This window comes from Myotis nattereri (assembly GCF_964212035.1).
Source record: "Myotis nattereri genome assembly, chromosome: 4".
NCBI classification, from domain to species: domain Eukaryota; kingdom Metazoa; phylum Chordata; class Mammalia; order Chiroptera; family Vespertilionidae; genus Myotis; species Myotis nattereri.
Window position 1 is genome coordinate 93,951,020 of NC_138079.1, and position 23,890 is coordinate 93,974,909.

General features: G+C 46.2%; 1 protein-coding gene across 4 annotated transcripts in view; it reads right to left on the reverse strand.

The window, feature by feature from the left end:
* The window catches only part of CLEC16A (C-type lectin domain containing 16A), a 219,727-nt gene that overhangs the window by 158,466 nt on the left and 37,371 nt on the right, over window positions 1–23,890 (reverse strand). For 3 of the 4 annotated variants that reach the window (XM_081089517.1, XM_081089516.1, XM_081089519.1), the window contains exons 9-10: window positions 22,103–22,216; window positions 6,174–6,405 (exon numbers count right to left, since the gene is read on the reverse strand). In XM_081089517.1, coding sequence (XP_080945643.1) covers window positions 6,174–6,405; window positions 22,103–22,216 — 346 coding nt within the window. The remainder of the gene's footprint in view (window positions 1–6,173; window positions 6,406–22,102; window positions 22,217–23,890) is intronic. The other variant, XM_081089518.1, reaches the window with a different exon arrangement.

Sequence of the window (23,890 nt, forward strand, 5' to 3'; positions counted from 1 at the left end):
AGGACAGAGTTTCAGTTGGGGAAGATGAGTAGAGTTTTGGGGCTGGAGGGTGGCGATGGCTGCACAACAGTGTGAATGTACAGAGGCCTAAGGACGCAAGGATGTCACCTTCTGCCTCTCATTATGACAACTGGCCAAATCTATGCGCTTCCCCAACACTCTGACATTCTGATTTTTTAAAATAACAGCAACGATTCATCAACTTGCCTGGGATGATGTACATTCTAATCTGATTAATATTTGGTAAATGAAGTACTTTTCAGGGAAATGGCAGGCATGACCTCCCAACAGTCTTTGACTTCACAAATTCCAGGATTTTCTCCATTGCCCTCTGCGTTCTCCATTCCAGCAATCACAGCAGGGACAGACAACAAACAGAGGGGGAGGGGAGAATAAGAAGGCCTCTGAGAGAAGGTTAAGGGAAGGAGGAGAAAGATGCTCTTGCTGGTTACCTAGGATATAAGGGAAGCAGGGCATGCTACTGGCTTGCTTTAGAGCAGAATTTTAAGAGGCAAAGAGGAACTGGCAACAACAGGGTGTGTATGTGCAGAGTATTTAGGGCTCCCTTTTCTTGTTTTGTTGTTTTTTAATATTTTACTGAGTAGCATGAGATTGAATTCAGAATGTTTTTCTGGGAAGTTGCTTTTCAGAGGATTTGTCTTCATAAACTGACCTCCAATCCTTCTCCTTATACTAATTAAGCCCATTGGAGAAGTGTGCACTCCCATCTGCACTCTACAACAGTGTCCAGCCTACCAATCCTTCTCCTCCCTCTAGACCAGTGGTTCTCAACCTTCTGGCCCTTTAAATATAGTTCCTCATGTTGTGACCCAACCATAAAATTATTTTCGTTGCTACTTCATAACTGTAATGTTGCTACTGTTATGAATCGTAACAATCGTACGTACAATCGTAATGTAAATATCTGATATGCAGGATGATCTTAGAACAACCCGACCGCCAAAGGGGTCGCGACCCACAGGTTGAGAACCGCTGCTCTAGAGACACACACACACACACACACACACACACAGACATCTTGCTATTCCTTATAGAAATTAACAGGGAAACGGGCCCTCCAGAAACTTGCCAGGTGCACACAAACGAAGTCCACCCTTACATCTCAAGTACCACTTCCAAGCTCCTCACTCTACTCTCCACATTGGCCAGGGTTCCTCCTATTCAGTGCTCATGTGTCCCGTGCTAAATGCTGAGGCACTGATGGTCTCATTTCTGATAGCCTGAGGACAGGGCATTATGAAGCCCCCTCTATTGACAGAGAAGCACAGAAAGGGTGATAACTTTCCTAGGTTCACACAGCTACTCAGGAACAGACCCGCAGGTCTGGATTCAGACCCTGAACTCCTGACAGCTAGCCCCTGGCTCATCCCAATCAGAAAACTGCTGGGTCTGGGGTTGACTCTGGCTTTACAAGAGGAGTCAGAAATGAGGCCAGGCTCCACTTCATGTCAGGAGAGACTTAAAAAAAAAAAAAGCAAGTTGGGGCTACAAGCTCCCAGGCACCCCTCAAGTCCCAGCTGATCTGGCAAGTTCAAAGTCAGTGCTGTCACCTGCACGCCAGGCCCTTGCTGGAATTCCAAGACAAGGGTGGGCTCCGAAGGTCAGGCTGTGAAATGGATGCCTACCTTTTCCATAGGCCAAGAAACAGAAACCAAATCCTATTTTTCAAACAAGAAGTTCAAATGATTCATTCTCTTGTCTCAGGCATGTTTAAAAGTTACTGCTCTAAGTGAATCCGGAAAGAGACGACTGCCCTTTCAGACTGCAGAGCAAGCTAAGACATGAGCACGCGTCCAAGCGAGCACTCCTTCAGCTGCAGGGACAAGGGCTCCCTCGTCTTCCTTTCAGTATTCAACTTCTGAAAATTTAGGGGCCCTGTGATTTTCTTGGTTTCAGAATGAGTCACCCATCACACTGAGGCAGAACAAATTTCTTTGCAAATCGGGGATAGGAGTGGAGGGTCCAGGGGAGCACATTCATTTCACACAACATCCTTGTCTGGACTTAAATGTGGGGGAGGTGTGAATTTTAGGTGATGCATTTATAGAAAAAAAAAAAGCACACATATTAATGCCATATTCAAATCAGGTCATGGCAAAATTGTGACTTGCAACCACATGCCTTTTTACTCCTGTGCTTTAAGCCACCCTTTAAAGTAAAGATTTCACCACTAACATGGGGATGGCAGGGTATGCAGGGGGAAACTGGTGTCAGCATCTCTTTATTGAAGAGTCACCTGTGCCCATCTGTTACAACCAGGCTGTCAATAAGCCCCTAGACCCAGAGACAATGCAAGACGTTTGCTAGAGAAGAGATCATTTGGAGGGGAAAGCCACCTATCCACCTCAAAACAGGAAGGGAGAAGACGGCCCTCGGGGGATGAGGACACTGAATACCGTGGCTTTCTAGGGGAGGGTCCGCTGTTTGTGCTCGCCCAGCATCTAACCCCCTTCTTCTGATGAACACTCCTCACTTTTACTGAGGGAGCCACTGTAGGAAGACACGTGACCCAGGCCTGGCCAATCAGCACAGAACATCCCTTTCCACTGGTGGGAAAGCCAGGCCCATCAGCACCAACAGGCATCAGCCCCCAGGATTCAGCTGCAGCCAGTGGGAAGAAGCAGCTCCCTCTCTACTTGGTGGTAAGTTGGCAGGATGTGAGCCTAGTGCTGCCAATGGGCATCTTTGCACTTGGGTCCAGCCCTGCCTGGTCTCCCAATTACATAAACATAATCACCCCTTTTGCTTAAGCCAACCAGAGTTGAATTTCTAAATCTTGCAAACTCAAGAATACCAACATATCCTCATTTAAAAAGTTGTCCCCCTGGCCGATGTTGCTCTCTGGTTAGAGCACTGGCCCGCGCACCAAAGGGTCACAGGTTCACTCCCTACCACTGGTTGGGGCGCGTGCAAGAGGCAACCAGTCAATGTGTCTCTTTCATATCAATGTTTCTCTCTCTCTCTCTCTCTCTCTCTCTCTCTCTCTCTCTGAAGAGCAATGGAGAAAATATCTTTTGGTGAGGATTAACAACAACAACACAAAAATTGTCACATGAATCATATTTTCTATACTCATAATTTCCAGAAAGAAAGAAAGGCCTCAAGCTTGAGAAGACCATCCAAGGCCCACAGCAAACCTGTAAGTCTGCAAGTGAGGTCTCCCATCTCCCAGGAACCTCCCCCATCTACTGTCCTCTGGCTTGAAACTGAATTAGGACATGTGCCTGATGCCCTTCCAAGTCACAGGAATTAACAGCTGTGTGGTTTCACAGGAATTAACAGCTGTGTGGTTTCATCCAAACACAAATACAGTCGAGGGAAGAGAACACCCACCAGCCGCACCTTCAAATATGAGAATAACTAAGAGATCAAGTATGTGGTTCAAATGCCCCAGAATACAAATCCTGCTGTCCAATAGGTGTCTGTTTGGTGGACGGGCCTATGGTGAGCTGGATGCACGGTCAAGAAAATAAAAAGGAAAAAAAAAAAGAAAATAAGAAGGTACCAAAATGCTGAGGGATCACTGAGAGCCAAACAAAACCTCTGGAGAAATTCCTGGGCCCTGTCTGGCACAACCTGGCCAAGTGACTGCCTGGGAAATAGGTTTTTGGAACCTGGTGAGCATTCTCCCCTTACCCACTGCACAGGGCAGGTGGGCTCAGGGTGCAGGAGTCCTTAACTCAGCACAACAGCAAGCTGGAACTGCAGCCTGCAGAGCCAGTGAAGCGCCTGTGCATGAGGATGGGGCCGCTAGGCTGACTCACTTGGTTGTGTGCTTGAGGCCAACACTGCCCTGTCCACACCACGTTTAGTCACAGCCCAGGCCTGGTTAGAGAGCAGCCCTTAAAAGGACTGGAATGAAAGAGGGTAGCATCTTTCCAAAACAAAATTGACGAGAACACGAAGTACAAAATGGGGTAAAGTCATCCCTTGCCCCTGATGTGGCTACAGGACAGCTAAATCTAGCGTTTAAGCTGACAATTTGCTCCCAAGTTGTTGTTTTTTTAAAAATCCGAATGATCCAAATAAACAAACAAGTATGGCTTCCCTTGTGTTTGCCCCTCCCCCATACCCCTTCTCTAAAGCGATATATGTTGGTAAAGATTTTCCGAGCCAAATGAGAATTTCTAAACCAAAATGCTTACTACACACTTTGAACAGAAATGAAAGCATACTGGAACTCTAAGCCTTAAAAAGAGGGCCAGGTGGCACCAGAGAGATGTTTTGGAGATACTTATCGAAATGTGATCATGGCATTCACTGAGAACTGCCAAGAAAATCAGAATGGGGCCAGTGGTGTGGGGGCGGGGGCGGGTTTTGGCTGCATAATTGCAGCAAACTTCCCCAAACAAATGAGTTCCCAGTCACTGATTTACTGAGCCACTCTGTTTCCCAGCTTCAGATGCCTGGGACTAGGGGCTCACATAGTCCAGGCAGATGGGCCGAAGAGAGCTGGCTTCGGAGCAGCCACTGCTAGCCCAGGACCTCACACCCCAGCAGACCACAGCCGAGAGCCAAAGAGAGCCGTGCCTGTCCCAGGGGGTGTGGTGGGAGTTCAGTTCTAGCAACCCGAGCCCCCAGCCCACCTCCACCCCATCACCTTTTTCACCCCGAATGTTCAGGGCTGTGGCCAGGGACCCCATCTGTGTGGCTGTGTGCCCGGCCCATGACACAAGGAACTAGACAGTTTAAAGTTGCTTAATCCCAGAGTAGACCATGCTCTCCATATTAAGAAGGTCTTAACATCTATAAGAGGGAGGTGAAAAATATAACAGAATCATTCCTGACAAAGGCAAAAAAGAGGACTGAACTATTCTGCTTATTTAGCCCATAGGGAGCAAACACAAGTGTACCTCACTCTAAACACATGGAACTTTAAAAAAACTTAAAGCAAGAATCCAAGGGATTATATTTCATTATTTGATTACAAGAAACAAATCTTATTAAAAGCATGTAAGTTCATTAAACACTCCCCACTTTTCTTCCTGCAGTGCAAGGAAGAATGACTTCTGTCAAAAATAATAATCCAGGTTATCATGAATAATAAGAACAGCAATAATGATAAAAATGATGATGATAACAACAGTAGTAATAATAGTAGTAGCAGCAAATATTTATGACACAGGCCAAGTACTGTTCTGTGCATGCTACATACATGTATTAACGCATTTAATTCTTGTAGAAAAAGTAAATGCTATTTGTTACCTTCTTTTTACGGATGGGGAAACTGAAATACAGATTAAGGGTATAGAACCCTGCCCAGCCAGTGTGGCTCAGTTGGTTGAGTGTCATTCCATGCACCAAGAAGTCCCTGGTCCAATTCCCGATCAGGGCATGTGCCTGGGTTGCAGGCTCAATCCCCAGTAGGGGGCATGCAAGAGGCAGCAGATCAATATTTCTCTTTCATTGATGTTTCTATCTCTCTCTCCCTAAAAATCAATAAAATGTAAAAAAAAAAAAAAAAAAAAAAGAACCCTGCTCCAGGTTACCCATCCAGTGAGGGCAGGCCTTATACCAGATCTACCTTCAACTGGCGGGATTGTTTAGAGCAGCAATTTTTAACTGGAGTGCTGCAAGAATTTCTAAAACATTGCCCTAACTGGTTTGGCTCAGTGGAGAGAGCTTCGGCCTGCGGACTGAAGGGTCTCAGATTCGACTCCGGTCAAGGGCATGTACCTTGGTTGTGGGCACATCCCCAATAGGGGTTGTGCAGGAGGCAGCTGATCGATGTTTCTCTCTCATCGATGTTTCTAACTCTCTATCCCTCTCCCTTCCTCACTGTAGAAAATCAATAAAATATATTTAAAATAAAATAAAACATGCAATACCTGACTAATCAGGGGCACTGACCTCTTTCCCCCGAGATTGTCAAGTAAAAAAATAACAACAGCCAACACAACAAATAGCTGTCTAGTGTTCAAATATTACACTTTTTTTCTGTCAGATGGGCAAAATATATATTTTGGTGTGGTGTAGAATTTTAGTAATTAGTTTATGTGTACCATGAGAAAACGGTTGAAAATCACTGGTTTAGAGTGAGGTACACTGGTGTCAGGAATGAAGAGAAGCACCCACTGACACAGGGGGGACCAGACACAAATGACAGCCTGGCTCGCAGTGGGCAGCAGGGCAGCGTTCACGGGCGCACTCACCTTCATTCTCCCCACTCGTCTTGATGCCTTTTGAACCACCCTCTGTACCTTTAGCCTTCTCGGCGTCATCTTGGGCATCCTCGGTGGGCCCTTTCTCCTCGTCTTCTTCCTCGCCGACGTTTTTGTAGTTGGGTCTCTTTTGCACCCGCCGCTTGCCCTTGTGCTTGTTCATTTCAAGGGACCGCTCGAGTGTTTCGGTGGGTTTAATAAAGCACCGAATGCTGGGCTTGGCCTAGAGAAGTAGAACCGAGATAACAGACGGATTTGAACCTGTGCATCTCACTGGAACCTATCAAGCTGTCTGAGAGTTTCTGCCCCAAGAAATTCATTTCCAAAACAACGAATGCTACCTCCTAGTTGTTATTATGACTCTTATTAACATCATCATTATTAAGTAATCAACACAATAACACCAGTTAGCATTTACTGCCCACGGTGCTAAGTCAGAAACTGCACTTCACCAACACCATCTCCAGTGTTCCCAAAGTCAGTCATTTGCATTAAAAACTGCAAACACTTGACGGTCTTTTGTGTGTGCCAGATGTGTTCTAAGGGCTCTGATGATATTTCCTCATTTAAACTTTACAACCCAGAGGTAGTACTAGTGTTATCCTCATTTTACAGATAAGGAATCTGAGGGCCAGAGATGTTAACTGACCACCCAAGGTTGCACAGCCAGGAGGAGGAAAAACTGGAATTCAAACCCACATGCCACCTGCACAATTTGTCTTAACTACAGCACATTGTTATTGTTATTAACTCTTATTTAAATAAATTTGTTTTTAAAAAAACTGTGTATCACTAAAGGAAATGGAACACCAGTGTACCTTGCTATTATAAAAATAACAGAAAAGAAAAGCAAGGTAACTGAATGAGCCAAACGTTGGCTTTCTTTAGAAAGGGAGGTGTCAGCAAGGCATAAAAGCTCATACCCAAAGGAAGTTTAGCCCAAAGAACTTTTCCCTAGAAAGTCAGAAGGCTTCTAAGAGAAATGAAGGCCTGTTGTGGCACCAGTGGTTCATGTCCCATATTCTGGAAAACATGGCTTATCTCAGTCCTTATAACAACCAGGAGATATAGGGATTATCGGTCCCACTTCATAGATGAGAAAATAGAGGCTCAGAAGTGTTTAGTGACTTGCCCAATGTCACACAGCTACTGAGCAGAAGAGTCAGAATTTCAATAGAAGCTTGCCCAATCCCAACCCCCAAGCTCTTCCTAAAATAACAGTGCTTCACCAGGAGCTCAAACTCCGTTCCATTTAGTTCTCTTTAAAAAGTATTTACCTGCAAATGGACCAGGACTAGAAAGGGGCAAAGTCAAAAGAAAACAGCCTGATTTGTTTGGGGCAGGATTCTCATGGAAGTCTTTTTCTCTTTCCAGGGTCTGGATGATGTTCAGACATCATTCTGTCATTTAAAAAGGGAAAAGTTTTCAAGTAAACTTTCCCATTATCTTGATATGGTTTATCCATCTTCTGAATTTACCCCAAACAACGACCAGCTGTATTCTGGGGGCCACTGTATCTTGCCAATAAGTAGAATGTGCTCAAGGAAAACAAATTAATTTCAATAACACTCAAAACAAAATGTAACTGAAAGCTAAATTAGCATCCAAATACAAACATTAATTTTTATTTACCCACTTAGGATTATTCATCCACAAAAATGACAAATCAATTGAGACATGATTCTAGTGTCCAGGAAACCCAGATAGCGAATTACAGACACCACCCACCAAGAGCCCAGGGCATTCAGAGTGAGTGTGCACCGCCTGACGGACAGCATCCATCAGAGCCCACGTGGGATGCCAAGTGATCAAATGTAGCCCCAGATGTCCCCCATCCTCTCATAAAGGACCTGAACCTAGTAAGTTAGGGCACTGAGATGAAGTGACAGCTTCCTCTGATCACCGCTTACTCCCTGTGAAAGCTAGAGCATGCCATACATAACCAAAGCTTTCAGAAACAGAAAACCAAGACCAACACGGAGCAAAACACCACCCAGTTAGAAGTTCTGAGCAGAAATTCACAAAGGTGGATGAAGAAAACTCGCCCTGAGCTCTGTGTGGATGCAGGTGCACAGAACAAAGGACAGAACTAAGGGAAGTAAGACAGCGCACAAAGCCCAGGGCTGGTCCAAGCTGTGTACACGGTAGCTGAACTCCACCTTGGCTATGGGGCCTCTCTCACCTTCAGGTTCCCGGTCTAAAACATCAGGAAAGTAATTCTTACTTAAAATTACTAAATGAAATCATGGACATAAAGTTCCTTTCAGAGCCTGTCAATACAGTAAGCATTCAACATAAGAATGATAAGTTACCTTCCTTTCCCTGCCCACATTAAAAAAAAAATCAACTATGAAAATGAATTCTAAAACTTTCCAAAGGGATCTGCTTTTCTCGGTGATCGGGGAGTGGAAGAAGGGAAGGCATGCTTGCTGGGGAAATTTCAAACCTTTAAAATGTAACCTACCTAGTAAGCTGCTGGAAATAACCTAAATGTCCATCAGTGGGGAGTGGTTAGGTAATTACGGTCTGCCCATGCGTGATGGACTGATACAGACACAGCACTGGGATGGAAAAGCAAGAACAAGGGACACAGTGGGGCTCCTTTCAGGTAAAGGCTCCAGTTGGAAACACAATTTTTCTTGGAAAGCTGCGTTAAGAATATGAAAATATTAAGATTTCATCTTTGAGGAAAGAAGGAGGCGGTACTGTGTGTGCCCAGTCACACCAATGCACTTACACTGTTCATTTCTGTACCTTTCCATTAGGTTTGAAATTTCTAATCATGCATGCATATTAACTTTTGAAAAAATTCAACAAGGATCATCTGGATATTGGAATTATTTTCCCTCTTTCTCTTCTATATTTTAAAAAGTCTGATTTTTTTTTTGCCCTAGCTAGTTTGGCTCAGTGGATAAAGTGTCATCCTATGGACTGAAGGGTCCGGGATGCAATTCTAGTCAAGGGCTCGATCCCCAGTAGGGGGAGTGCAGGAGGCAGCTGATCAATGATTCTCTCTCATCATTGATGTTTCTATCTTTCCCTCTCCCTTCCTCTCTGAAATCAATAAAAATGTTTTTTAAAAATAAAAAAATTTTAAAACCTGATTTTTTCCCCCCTTAGTATTAACAACATCAAAACCTGGCTGTGAAACAGGCAGAGATTCGAGATCATTCCTGCTGCTCTATTCAAGACTTTGTGGCTGCCAGCCTCCCAGGAATCTCTTTGTTACCCTGGATAATTCCCGATGTTACAGATGGAAAGCCCCCAGGGGAGGGGTCCTGGTCCAGCCCACTCCCACTGAGCTCTCAAGACTAAACTAGGTGCCTGGAACAGGTCAGGGCCTCGATGGGATGGGCTGTTGAGTGAATTCATGGCTGCCTGTACTATACTGTATCCAAAGTGCAGGAGAGAACAAAAAAAGACGGGAGGAAGGAAAGAAAAAAGTTGCCCAACACCCTCAGGAGCTGAATTTCCCACAGAGGAAAAGCAGGTGTGATGAAACTAACCAAAAGTGGCAAAGCCCACTTAACAGTAAAAAATCAGGCAGCTTGGGATTTTCTTCGCATAAAGAAAGCACACCACACGTTCCTCAGAGAAAAGTGTTCTGAAATAAGGTCTGTTTCCCAGAGGCCGCAGGTGGGGTTTCACTAAGGCTCACCTCCTAGGGACCAGGAGCCTGAGCTGTGGGAGGAGCGTTGAGATCCTGGGCCCTGCGTACTGACCACAGATTGGGCCAGTGCCCAACTGGGGGGTGCAGGAGGGGAAGCCTTGGGTTCTGGCTGGCATTAGGCTGGTTTCTGGGGTCAGGGCCAGCTGAAGGCCAACAATGTGATTTCAGGGGTGGCCTAAGGGCTAAACTGCTCCCGGAAGTGTCTGCCCTGCCTGCTGGTTAATGGTGCCTTCCACCAGCCTTCATCCACCCAACCTAAGCTTTGGTCCTTGCTTAAAAGTTGAATACTGAGGTGACTACCTAGAGGTCAGAGGGAACTAAGGCCTCTCAGGTGCTGCAGGACTTGAGAGCAGGTCCTGCAAGGGCAGCAAGAGGGGTCAGGAGGAAGGACGGAAGCACGCAAGGCCCGGGTGCCTGAGTGAATGAGGAGAGGCAGCACAGCTGATGCCCAGATGTCAAACAGAACGTCCGCCACTAGGTCTGGGTCTGCTCCCTATCAGGCATTTTTGCATTCAGGATCTCACTTCAGCCCCATGGCAGCATGTGATGGAGTTGCTCTGACTGCACGTGATAAAGCTAGTTACAATCAGTCAATCAAGGATTCTAAACAAAATTATAGATGTAAAACATGTACATATATCTCATGTTTTCCTGTGTGGATAGATATCTGCAAGACATTACACCAAGCAAAGTCTAGAAGGATATACAAACTGAAAATAGCGGTTCCTTCTGAGGATAATACTGATGTTGGGGGAACTTTCACTTTCTACTCTAGTTGCTTCTGTTTCATTCAGTTGTTTTACCCCAAGAAAGCATGACCAGTGCCATTTAAATGTAAAGAATATCTTGAAGGCATGCACCTAAATGCCACTGAACTGAATACTTAAAAATGGTTAATCCATCATAAGTGGTATTTGTTATATGTATTTCACCACAATTTTTAAAAATGCCTTTACAATAAAGGCACCTCTGAAAATTAGAATGGTGATTAGCTGGGGGAGGGGAGTGTTGTTACAGACCGAGAAGGAGCTGCATCGATGACAGAAGTATTTCCTAGCTTGACCTGAATTACACACAAATGTGATCGTATACAAGGCCATCAAGCAGTACACATGAGATGCTGCATTTTTATTTACATTATCCCTCAATTAAAACAACAACATTTACCTAAAGGATTTTCAATGAAGTCGGATTGTCGTAATGCCCTAATACAGTGGTTGGCAAAGTGCGGCTCGCGAGCCACATGCGGCTCTTCGGCCCCTTGAGTGTGGCCACGAAGTTTCAATCGCACTGTACGTGCGTGCCCGCACATGGTATTTTGTGGAAGAGCCACACTCATGGGGCCGCAGTTTGCCGATCACGGCCCAAATACAAGCTAGGAGCCAATCAGACAACTTGGGAAGCTGGGTTCACTGCAGGCACCAGGGGACGGACCCAGTCACTCACTGAGCCCTACCTAGACACCAAGTGCTGGGCTGAGAGCAAAGGAGCCAAGACCACGCCTTCAAGTGCTCACAGTCCAGCCAGGAGCAGGCAATGTACTGTTGTGCATCCCAGGTGGAAACTAGGCAAAAAAGGTCACTGGGGCACAAAGGAAGGAGTGGAAACTGTGCCAGGCAGGAGGGTGGGGGAGGGGACAGTTAAAAGGGCTTCTCGGAGAAGGAAATGACTGATGAAGTCTTGCATATTAACAATTCACCAGAACACTCGGGAACGGAAGAGAACACGAGGAAGGACAGCTCAGAGCTCCAGCCTGTATTTGTCTAGGCCAGGGTCACCTGGAACGGGTGTGCTTGGTGAGCGCTGCGGTATCCGGGGACACAATGTGCTTGGCCAGCTCCCCAGATGGCAGCATGCACATGGGAAGTCAGGAGGTGGCGCTGGGCCAGCCGGGCAGCCTCTCCAGCCAACTGTGCATGAAGGAGCTCATGCTGCACATGGCCTGGGAAGTGCTGCTGGGTGCTCCTGCCTCAGCACCTGGCAGACAGTGCTGGGTGGGTTTCTTTGTGCCTGCTCAGTGGTGCAGTGGGAAGGGGAGAAGGCAGTGGCTGGGGAGTGATGAGGAAAAGGATTGTGGGAACACCAGGCCGAATCTTGGTTGAGAAGGAGGGAAAAAGAGACCGGTGGCTAGAGGGGCACAAAGGGAAAGGACAGGTAACATGGCCCCGGAATCCGATCTGGATCTATAGGAGTGGCCACAATGATGACGGGAAGGAAGCTCACCTTCCAGGCTCTCCCAGGCTTAGCTCATGCACCTTCTGAGGAAGCAATGAAAATCTTTTTGTTCAAACAGCTCTGCTAAAGGGATTAGAACTAAGGGAAAGGTTTTCCCCTAAGAAAAGAGGCAGCCATATTGACTAACAAAAAAATGCCCAACATAAGGGCAGATCTGAGCTTAGACCTCAGACCTGCTTACTGGCCAAGTGACCCTGATCAAATCAGACTCACTTTCCTCATATGTAAAACAGGGACAAGAGCAACTCCATCGCGTGCTGCCATGGGGCTGAAATGAGATCCTGAATGCAAAAGTGCCTGGCATACTGCCTGCCGCAAAGGGGCACACTTGAAATAGCCATTTACCTTCCACCTTGGCAAACAGATCACGAGGATGGAAGACATGGAGGGGAGGGGCTAACCTTTAAAAAACAATCACACTCTCTGTTTTAAACTTGACTCCCTACCAACTTACTGTTCACCGGCTTTCTGGTTTGTTAGCAGCCTAGACTCCCCGAGTGCTCCCGGGCACTGGCCAACCTTCCCAATCTCCAGCCTTGGGGCTGGGACTGGTGGGGTGTCCAGCACACACGGCATGGGACCGTCAGGGACACGGAAGCTGGAGCCTGGGCTTGGTGCCCCACGCACCTGACTTGAGTCCTGGCTGCGCTGCTCACTACCTTCTCCTCTATGGGCCTCAGTTTCCACGTGCATCAAGTGGGCCTCAATTAGCATTCCCCCATCTAGAGCTGCTGTGTGGTGGCAACAGGTAGCACACTTTCTTGTTACTTTTTGTAATAACAACGATCAGCAATACCTAGCGGGCATCTGAAATGTGCCCAGCACTTACTGACTCACTTTATCCTCCAATTGATTGGGGCAAGGAGCTGCAGAGAGCGTGGGACTTGTCAGCCTGGGTCACCAGCTAGTGAGAGCATAGCCAGGATTAGAACCCAGGAAGTGTAGCTTTAGGCGCCCTGTGTTCAAACCTTCTGCTGCACTGCTGATTCATCCCCTGCAACAAGCACTTGCTGAGCTTCCCAAGGTGGGCCAGCCCCCAAAGGACTGGTGTACAAGGCATGACACTAGGTCACACTAATCAGAGGAGCAGGCAGCCAGAGCTCAGAGACAGTTTACGTACCACTCATTAGGCGGTCCTCTGACCTATCATATGGCCGACCACAATGTATAGCTGTTTCCCGTTTTTATCTCATATACACAGAGCTTCCAATGTCATGGGGGTCACCGTGGCCCAGGTTTACACCAAACATAACAATGGCACGGCAGCGTGGCTTTGCAACTGGCTCAGAAGAAAATGGGCTGATAATTGCAGCAGAGTGAGCCTCTTCTCATTCCAGAATGAGGTGATCAGCAAGCACACATCAGACAGAATAAACTCCAGCGTGATGTATGGGTGGGAGTGCTGCATGCCAAACCCTGAGTAATGTGGGGCTGCTGAACCAAAGCCCAAGCGCGTGTCCAGAATGCACAATCGCAACCACATCAGTGAGGCGTCTGGGCAACGCTGCCAAATTTAATGGGGAAAATAAAACACAGCGAGGGGGGAAACATGAAGAGGTAACAGGCCACTTCCATTAACAAGAGGAGCATGGCATTCTTTTCCATGAATTGGCCAATTATCAGGGAGCACTGTAGCAGCAGAGGCATAACCCAAAGAAATGTCCATTTATCTGGAATCAAAAGAACCTTAGAGCTCAGGAGACTCGCACTGCACACTCGCTCAGAACTCCCAGTGAGAAAGCAGGTAACACAGGACAGTGCTGTGACTTCCTAGAGAGCAACCTCTGAGGTGTTGCTGGGTCTGCAAGAGACCAGCCTCATCCCACTAGCCTATCCCACTCAAGGTCATCTTCTCTGTTCTCCTCAATGCCACATCGGGCAGTCAATCAAGAGCTAATTAACTGCAAGATATTTATGACTGAAGAGGCATGTTCAACGCTTGTGCAAAATAAAATGTACTCTTTCATTAAACAATGACATACCAAGCACGTATTTGGTATTTCCTTGTCTTGTTCTCTAAAAAGAGATAATGGACTGTGAAATATTGGTGACTCTCAAGTACCCAAAACATTCGGTCTACAACTCTACATCTCATGCTAAACTGGAAGTGACTATCATTGCAGATGGTGACATAGGACACAAAATGGAAAGGGCATGAAGATTTGGGGCTGGACACCTGTAATCCCTGCAACTGGGTGACAACAGAATGATCACTTAACCTCGGGGGGGTGTCAGCTTCCTCATGCAGAATGTGAGGTAACACCACCTCCCTCTCTGGGGTATTATGAGCCTCTGCTCTTCTTCCTCAAGATTACTGTGGCTATTTGGGATCTTCTGTGGTTCCAACCAAACCTGTTTCCAATTTCTTCCTAGATCCAATCTTAAGTCTGTGTTGACACATTTGTTTATTGCTTCCTCCAACTAGAATGTCAGAACAGGAACCTCATCTACCTTGTTCATCCTGTATTCCCTGAGGCAGGGAATGTGTGGGTGCTCCAAAAATCCTTGTGGGAGGGAGAAAAGGGGAGCAAGCCAACCAGCCTGGCGCACAGCAAGTGCTCAACAGATGAGCACTGCTCTTACTAAGGAATGGCCCATCCAGAGTTTACGTGTCACCGAGAATAATATTGAGTTAATTAACGTACTTTTTCCCCCCTTTGCTCATGAAGCTTTTGAGAATCTGTCCCCATGCCTGGCTGGAGGTTACCAGGAAGGTCCCCGAAGTAAGATTATGAGCACTAAGGTGAGTGGGCAATGGGCAGTCCCTCGGGGCAGCCAGGGCCTCAGAGCTCACTGGGGAAACCCCACTAACCATCTCCTGGGATGCGTTCCACCCACCTGTCATGTCTATCCCACCTGCCACGTCTTCTGTCAGTCAGGCAATGAGGGACTCACACCACTCCCCTCCCAGCCCACTGGCGTTAAATCGCAGGAGCACCCAGAGAGAAAAGTGAATGGAGTAATCCATGTGCAGCCCTTCAGCCTCCTATCAGGCAAAGCACCCCAAGCAAAACCAAGTTTCCTGGCGGAGGACTTTGGTACTGACCAAGACTGCATTTCCTTGGCTCAGCGACAAGGTGCTTGATTCCCTCAATGAGATTCGTTATTTCAAGACAATCGATATCTGCTACGGGAACCATGCTAAACACTGGGGGCACAAAAGTTATGTTCTCCCAGTAAAAACTTCCAAGTCCTCCAATGACTAACAAGGTGCCACATACCTTGGACCCTCATCCCCTTCCTACTACTCGCTCTGCCTCAACACTCTGCTCCTTTCTGTTGCTCTAACACACACGCCCTGGTCTTTGCACTGGCTGTTCTTCCTGGCTGAAATGCTCTTCCTCCAGATATCTACATGATGTGGTCCCTCACTTCCTTCAAGTCTTTGCTCAAATGTCACCTCCTCAGTGAGGCCTGGCCTGGCCCCCCAGGTAGAACTGCACCCACCCAGCATCCTGGCACTGCCCCTCCTCTCTCTGCTTCACTACTGCCGCTTTTCTAGAGCGCCTCCCGTACGCTAGCATGCTGTGACTAAAGTGTTACTGTTCCCCTCGATCTCTCCACTACAACAGATGCTCTGGGAGGTCAGGGGTCTTTGTTTTTGTTCCTGGTCTATCTCCTGTGCCTAGAACACAACCTGGTACGTGTTCAATAATTTGTTGACTAGATAAATGAATAATGCTGAGCCAGCTTCAAGGTACTCAAAGTCTAGTTAAAAAACTCAAATGCCCAAAAGAGCCAGGCTGCTGATGAAAACTGACAAAGCCCCAGGGCAGAGACACCAGAAGTGGTGGATGCTTCATTTTTCTGTCCTCATCCTGGATCTTCCCGATTTTAGCAGAAACCTGGAAGACGTCACCAATGGCTCAATGTAGACCACTCTCAGTGCAGACTCATTCAGCAGGGGGCATGGCACTACCTCACACCCTTCTCCAGCCCGTGGCCACCCTAGCCCATTCTGTGTCATGCTTCCAGGCAGACACAGAAAAGCCAGCTAGAGTCTGAGTCACAGAACCTTCTCCACCCCCATCCCACTCTTCCCACTACGTTTTTCCCTGTTGGCTTCTCCAGGATGTGACCATTCCATCCGAGAACCCCTGGCCCTTCTCTGACTCAATGAAACGGAAGCAGCATCCCTGGGCCCTCAGGTCCAGTCACCCGTAGCCCCGGATAAATAAAGGCTGTCCCTCCGTGAACCTCTATTCTATGGGACTTCTACTAGTTGTCCAGCCCCACTTCCTGCACAGGAGGAAGGGAGAGGCGACTGTTTGTAGGAGATCTCTTATCTACAACGATGCCCTACTTGATATGTGGAACATGCTGCACCTGGGATTCTCTTAGATTCTGTCAAATCCCTTTACATGTGAACCAGAGCTGCCACACTCAATACCTCTGCAGGCAACAATGGTGCCTGGGAGCTGCAATTCCATTGAGGGATTATGGATAGACCACAATGGCCCCTGCAAAAAGGAAGAATACACATGAATTCTAATTCTTTTGCGGCAATATTTGCAACTATGGCAAGTAAGGCCCTTGATTTATAGAAGCCTATTTTTCCCCCTTCGGTGTTCACAATCAACCATTTCCCTGAAGCCTATTCCACTCTCAGGAAGAAGAATGTCTGTTCCTTCAGAACCAGCACTGACTAATCAGGGCTCACGAGTAAGGTCAGGGTCACTGAAAGATTTGGGGGAACTCCAATCCGGGGGTCTATTCTGCCTTCTGCATTCAACACACGGGAGGCTCCGCTGCCGTCTGACTCAAACCTGGTGTGGAGAGAGCCCTGAAGGCGCAGCCCCGAGGCCCTGATGCTGCTTCTGCAAACACACAGGTCAGAGAAGCGAGGCTGCTATTACTTTCTCAGCTGCCGGCTCCACAGGCCATGTCCTGGCAACGTGTTCTGCCAGCAGAGGGCCCAGCTCCCAGGAAGGATGGGTGTCACGCAGAGAACGGGCAGCTAACATTCTAGGTATAAGCTCAACCCTTAGGGACCCCAGAGAATCATCTGGTGACCATCACAACTGGTTGAAATGATGTCTACAGACTGTCAGCATACTCATTTTGGGACCAACAAAGCCTATTTTGCCCGAATTCTTCCCCTTTCTGAATTCATAGCCAGCCAATGCACATGAATTGGTTAAGTATTTGCACTTTCCAGAGATCACGTATGAGGCTGGCTGAATCGGAGGGCCCTGAATGTACACTGAGGGCTCAGACCACTGCCACTAAATGGCCATTTTCTATTAGTGCTGTCATCATGGTGTCATTGTTGCTAACACTTGGCCCTCCATGCTTTTGTGTCTGGTCATAAGGCACCTCCCTAAGGGTGCACTGAGTGTGCCTCTGTTAATCATACCAAGAAGAAAGGCCCTAAGTAGGGGACACAGGGTTGTACTGCAGCCTCAGAAACTAAGATCATGATAATGATAACATCTAATATGTATGTCTTGATGTGTGCCAGGTTTTGGAATAAGCATTTTATGCTGCATTGAATCCTCTCTAAAAATCCATTTTTGTTACTCTAACTGCAGAGGTGAGGAAACTGAAGCTGGGAGACGTGGACTAACTTGCCCCAGGGATCACCTAGGCCAGTGATGGCGAACCTTTTGAGCTCAGCGTGCCAGCATTTTGAAAAACCCTACCTTAACTCTGGTGCCGTGTCACATATAGAAATTTTTTGATATTTGCAACCATAGTAAAACAAAGATTTATATTTTTGATATTTATTTTATATATTTAAATGCCATTTAACAAAGAAAAATCAACCAAAGGAGTTCACGTGTCACCTCTGACACGCGTGTCATAGGTTCGCCATCACTGACCTAGTGCAATGAGGTGCTGGCATCCGAGGAGCCCAGGGAGTCTGGCTCCAGAATCCACTCCACTAGACTGCCTCTTACGGTGGAATGTGGAACAGCACCAACAGCAACCCACTCTCACATTCCTTCCCCAAAGCCTTCCTGTGAGCAAAGAGAAGGTGGCATGTGAGGGTTAGGTCCCAAGGCTATTTCTGTTCTGAGAGTCATTAAGAGCATCACGAGGGCCCTTGTGGGCCCATCACCAGTTCACCCACTGAGTCATTCATTCCTGCAGTGAGTGCCCACTGAGCTTCTCTGGCAAACCCCATGATGGCATAAGCGATGCAGGCATCTCTAAGACATCCCATGAGGGATAGAAAGCCCAGTGAGGGCAGGGGTCGTGTTCTTCTTTTTGTTTTTTGTTTTTGTGCACCCTTGAATCTCTGATGAGGAATGAATGAATTAATGAATGCAAGAACTATATATTCCTGGTATAGACCCCCACAGAAACCCAGGATGAAAAAAGTCCCTACTTAAAGAAAAAAAAAGTACCTATAGGTCATGAGGCATATGCCATAATCTAATCTATACGTTCATGTTGCCAAGAATAATGAGATGTTAGCAGTTTCAGAATTAGTGTTCTCTTACTCTATTTCCCTGACAAGAAACACACTATCTGCTCTGCATTAGAAGTATAGCAAGAAATTATCCCTTAGCAGGAACCATATTATTTTAATGCACAGATGAATTTCAATTAGACATTTATCTAACCATGCTGATGTATTTTAAATTTAACCCTAAATTACAGACTTTTCAAATAACTCTGCTCTTCCCTCTGCTTCTCTCTCTTCAATTTTGGTTTGGTTTTGTGAAAGGTCTGCTGGTAAAAATGAAGCAATACCAGTAACTTATCTACAAATTACGGGAAGGAGAAAGTAGGTTAAAAAAGACCAAGAAACTTAAAACAAGTATGACCAAACCACATCCGAGTTAGGCAGGAAACAATAGGAGACTGTTCTTGCTCAGAGGGAAGGAAGGTAAATCTTACCAGGACTATTGTCAAACAAGTCATAAGTGAGATTTACCTCCACTTTTCCCAAATGTCATCAGAATACAACAAACTTTGATTTCACACCCAGGGAAAGGCAAAAACCAGAAGTAGAAAGTTAACACTTTCACTTGGGATGGCAATTCCTTCCACGCTCAGAAAAATCTCATTTTCAGTTCAGGAATCCCCCACAATGAACACTGTGCCTCTATCACATTGAAGGAACAACCTCCATCCCAAGCAGAGGCCATAGGGAAAAAGAACAAATCTCCTCAATTCTCCCTCTGATTAGATGGTTTGACTACAGTGGGTATCCCAAGCTGAGAAATCACCAGTAACTTTCTGCAATTAGCTTTTGCTCAAACAGTAAACCCCATGTCTCAATGTCAATATCCTGCTTGCGGTACTTAAAGTTTTGCAAGATGTTATCAATGGAGGAAAACTAGGGAAAGGGTATTATTATTTCTTACAAGGGCATGCCAATCAATTTCAATTTAAAAAGAAATCCTGCAGCCCTAGCCAGTGAGGCTCAGTAGGTTGGAGCATCGTCCAGTACACCAAAAGGTGGTGGGTTCTATTCCCGGTCAGGGCATATGCCCAGGTTGTAGATTCAATCCCCCAGACAACAGGGACCGTGTGTTGGAGGCAACCAATCGATTGCTTCTCTCTCTCTCTCCCATCCTCTCTCTAAAATCTATTTAAACACACACACACACACACACACACACACACACACATACCTGCAAACCCTAGCACCCCAACCATCTCTGAGGTCTATCTTGGAAAACCAAGTCTAACCTCAGCAGTGAGTGTCACATGGGAAGACATTCTGTGATGAAGCCTTAGCAGCTATCTTGGGTTCTGGAAATCACAAGACAAAAGGAAGTCCAAAGGGACCCAATACATTCTAACTTGTTATTCATGTAAATGTAGTATGAATTAGTGCAGCCTGGGTGGGGACTAGGGAAACTGAAAGGCAAACACATGCCTCATGTGATGGGGCAGCTTCTGAGATGCTTCCTGCAGAAACATGCACAATAGGACCAGATTTTCTGACTGTTCAAGACAATCCTGAAATCAATTTTCAGTGAAGCTTCTTAATTCATAAACGTTTCTTTTATCCACTGTGAAGACCAAACCAAACAACTCTGAGGACTGGGTTGCAACCTGCAGAATTGATGGCACTTTAAGTGTATTTTCCTCCTGTCCTCACCAACAGCCCTTTGGAGCAGGGCTTGCTCTCCCTGTTTCCTATCTAGGATGAAACAACTTGCCCAAGGTAACCTGCTGGCTGGCAGGGTCCTCAGCAGCCCTACTGATTCTGTCGCCATTACTTGCATTCGTTCTGCAAAAGTGAGCTTAGGAAAGCTACAAAGAAATATCTCTGGCTTCATAAACATCAAGTCAGCTCCACATTTTCTAGACCATGTGTTCTCATGACAAGGACCATTAGGACCCTTAGGGGAGTGTTTTCTGCTCCACACTGTCACCCCCACCATCTCTAGTTAAATTCTCTCACCAAGCACTACACTGTCTCTTTAGAGCACTTACATGACTCAAGATAGTACAGTTATTTGTATATTTGATCAACATTTGTCTCTCCTACTGTACTGTAAAGCTCCAATGTGACAGAGGCCACTTAGGATTTTGTATATCCCCAGAAGTAGCATGATGCCAGGTCCAAAGAAAAGACTTAAGAAACACTTGTTGAGTGAATCAAAGAGAGGACGGGCCACACAGGGGCCATGAAAAGGCCCCATTCAATACAGTTGAACTAATGCCACCACCAATAAGGACAGAAAGTTTCTGGGAGCCTTTTAAGAGGCTCAAATGCTCCCTTAAAGAAAAATGGCCTGGCTTAGCAGTCCTACACCAGAAAAAACAGAAGGACAGGGGACTCTTGTAATGAATGGTACACCATACAGCTCTGGCCTTTCATGCAACAGGATCCCCCTCCACCCACTCCTTCAGATATGGCAAAGAGCTGACTGCCCGAGGGCAAGGCCAGCCTTTTACCTGTGGGCCTACACGCTAGGCTCATATCAGACATGTCTGCTCAGTCCGCACTGCAGCAGATATAATGGCAAACAAGATGCCTGCCGTAAGCTGCTCAAAGCTGGTAAGATCTTTGCTAAGAGGGAACTAGCAGCAAGGGCCTTCCAGATTTTGGGTTTGGTAGGGACACAGGCACAACAGCAGAAACATGGGCACAATTGGGGGAAGAGCAACCTGGACCAGTTCTAAGGTAGCCTGGAGCTCAGTACATATGAGCAGGAGGGGAGGAGTGAAGGCAGGCAAGATACACAGGAGCTAAGCTGGGAAAGCCTCAGAAGTCATTATACTGGTCATCCGGTGTTTTCCTTTGACAGAGCACAAAATGCATAAACATGCACAAACCACATATGTCCTGTTTAGGCCAAAGTTGAGTGATAATTTAAATCCTGGGAGATTTTGTATCAAAATGCAGATTGCCAGCTTCTCTGGAAACATGAGAAAACCTAGCAATATTGCATCCATATTCCCGCAGAATGACTGCAGTCTGGGGTGGAATAGCAGCTGCTCACAAAGGATGCATACACTCTCCAATTAGCCACAGTCCCCAACACTCCCTACTGCCCTCAGATGGGGCCTATCTCTTCATAGATGTCCCATGACCAGCCTCTATAGCTATTTGTGTCTTAGGCAAGGTATTCTCTCATTTTGTCCCCATAACAGTGTCCCATAGATATACAACCTGAGGCCCAAAGCAGTATAATTCCATGTTCAATAACATACAATCATGCATGTAACATTATATTTAAAATTGTTTTCCTTGAAATACTAATCTTTATTGCATGTAACATTATTATATTTAAAATTGTTTTTCTAGAAATATTAATGTTTATTGCATGTAACATTATATTTAAAGTCATTTTTCTTGAAAAAAATTAAGTAAAATAAATAATAATAACATACAATCACTGAATCTATTCCTGGTATAGACCCCCATATTTTCCTGGGTACTCATCTCAAGACTCTGATTAGGTTCCCTGAATCCCAGAGTAGTTTAGACGTCACTGTTGCTGTAAGCAGAAAGTTGGTTTCCGGTTTTAGAGAAACACACAAGTTAACAAAATGAGCCATGGCTTCTTATCAAGGTCTAGAAACAGTCGTAACGCTAATGACTTACACAACTTCTCTGAACATCCTGTTCAGTCTTAGCGTACATCTCAGACAGATCACCATTCAGAATGACTTCAGCTAACGAGTTCACCAGGGGTGCATGATGTATAATTAGGAAGACCTGGTGAGAAAGAAGAAATGGGATTTGCATTCAAGTGTGCAGTCTTACAACATCTTCCTTTCTTGATCTGCAGTGACACTGGGCTACACAAGCCCTGTACTAAGCAGCAATCTCTGTGATATAAAATCCAAAGAATGGGTGACATTCAAGAGAAATGAGTTACACGTTTTCCTTCTAGGGTTGCCCCTCCCCTCCCCCTCTCTCCCCCCACTTCATTCAGACTGTTGCCTATTTGGCTGGCTGCTCTTCAGCGGAAGGAAATGCATTAAAAGCAAGACTGTCCCTCATGGCTGGGTGAGGCCAAATCCCGCTGAAGTAAAGCACAGTGGGAAAGGAGCAGCCAAACCAGCACACTCTTTCCTCTCCACAGGCATTTCTGTGTCAAATTCGATTATGAAAAGATTAGAAGGCACCGGCCCAATACTTTAGTTATACGGGAAGAAGGGCTGGTGAGTCTTGTTCCAATCAAGGACTTGGCAAAGGATCAGCTACACAGAGATCCACCACTGGAATGAGCGCTGGCCCCTGCGGTGGGCTTCGGCACACCAGAATTTCATGGCAGGTGAGGAAACTGTGGGGAAGAAAAGCCACACGAGCCAGAGATAGACTGAATTGTGCCAGGATGCAAAATCAGAAGGCACTGGGCCATCTGGGATGGCCCCACCACCCCACCCTGTTGCCCAATATTCAGAGGAACAGCTTTAGGAATCACAGTATTCAAAACTGCCTCACAAAGCTCGTTCAGACACACCTGCTACTTTGCTTTAAAATGGAAAGGCAAACCGGTGCAGCACAGCGTAGGGTTATCTACTATTTGTATATGAAAAGGGTGTGTGCGAGCACATTTGTATTTGTTTTTATATATATACATGGAACAAGGTTCCAAACCGCGGCACTATTGTCAGGCCATAATCCTATATTTGGGGGCTGTCCGGCGCACTGTAGGATATCTGGCGGCATTTCTGGTCTCTACCCACTAGGTGCCAGTAGCACTCCCCACCCTAGTTATGCCAACCGAAAACATCTCCAGACGTTGCCAAACATCCCGTGGGGAGAAAGGTTTTGCAATCACTCCCAATAGAGAACCCCTGGTAGAGAACATTTCTGGAAGGACAGAGGAAAACCCTGTAACTAACCTGAAACACCAGCTGCCTCTGGGCAGTGGAACTGGGTGCCTGGGGGGTCAGGGTTCAGAGGGAGACCCCTCCCTACATGTCACTTTGTATTGTTTGAATAGGGTGAATATATTGTTAAATAAAATAAATACAATTCAAATTAAAGGTACAGGCAAAATAGCCAAATGTAGTACCTACCTACTTACACACACACACACACACACACACACACACACACACAAAATATGTTTACTATCATAGAGAATACATAGTATGATCACATGAATTCACCCATGTCTGGGGCTCTAGAAGGCATTCAACTACTAGCAATTATAATAATGAGGTAGGTAAATTTTCTCACCTTCTCATGGCCAAATTATTGCCACACTTAACTACACAACAAATCCCAATCACTGAGTTCATTCATTCCATAAATACCTACTGTGCACCTTATGTGAATGTGACCTTAACGATCATTTAGTTATTGTTTTAATCAATCCACATTCAGTGAGTGCCTACTAAGGGCCCACTGGACAAAAGTCAACCGATTCCCACCTAT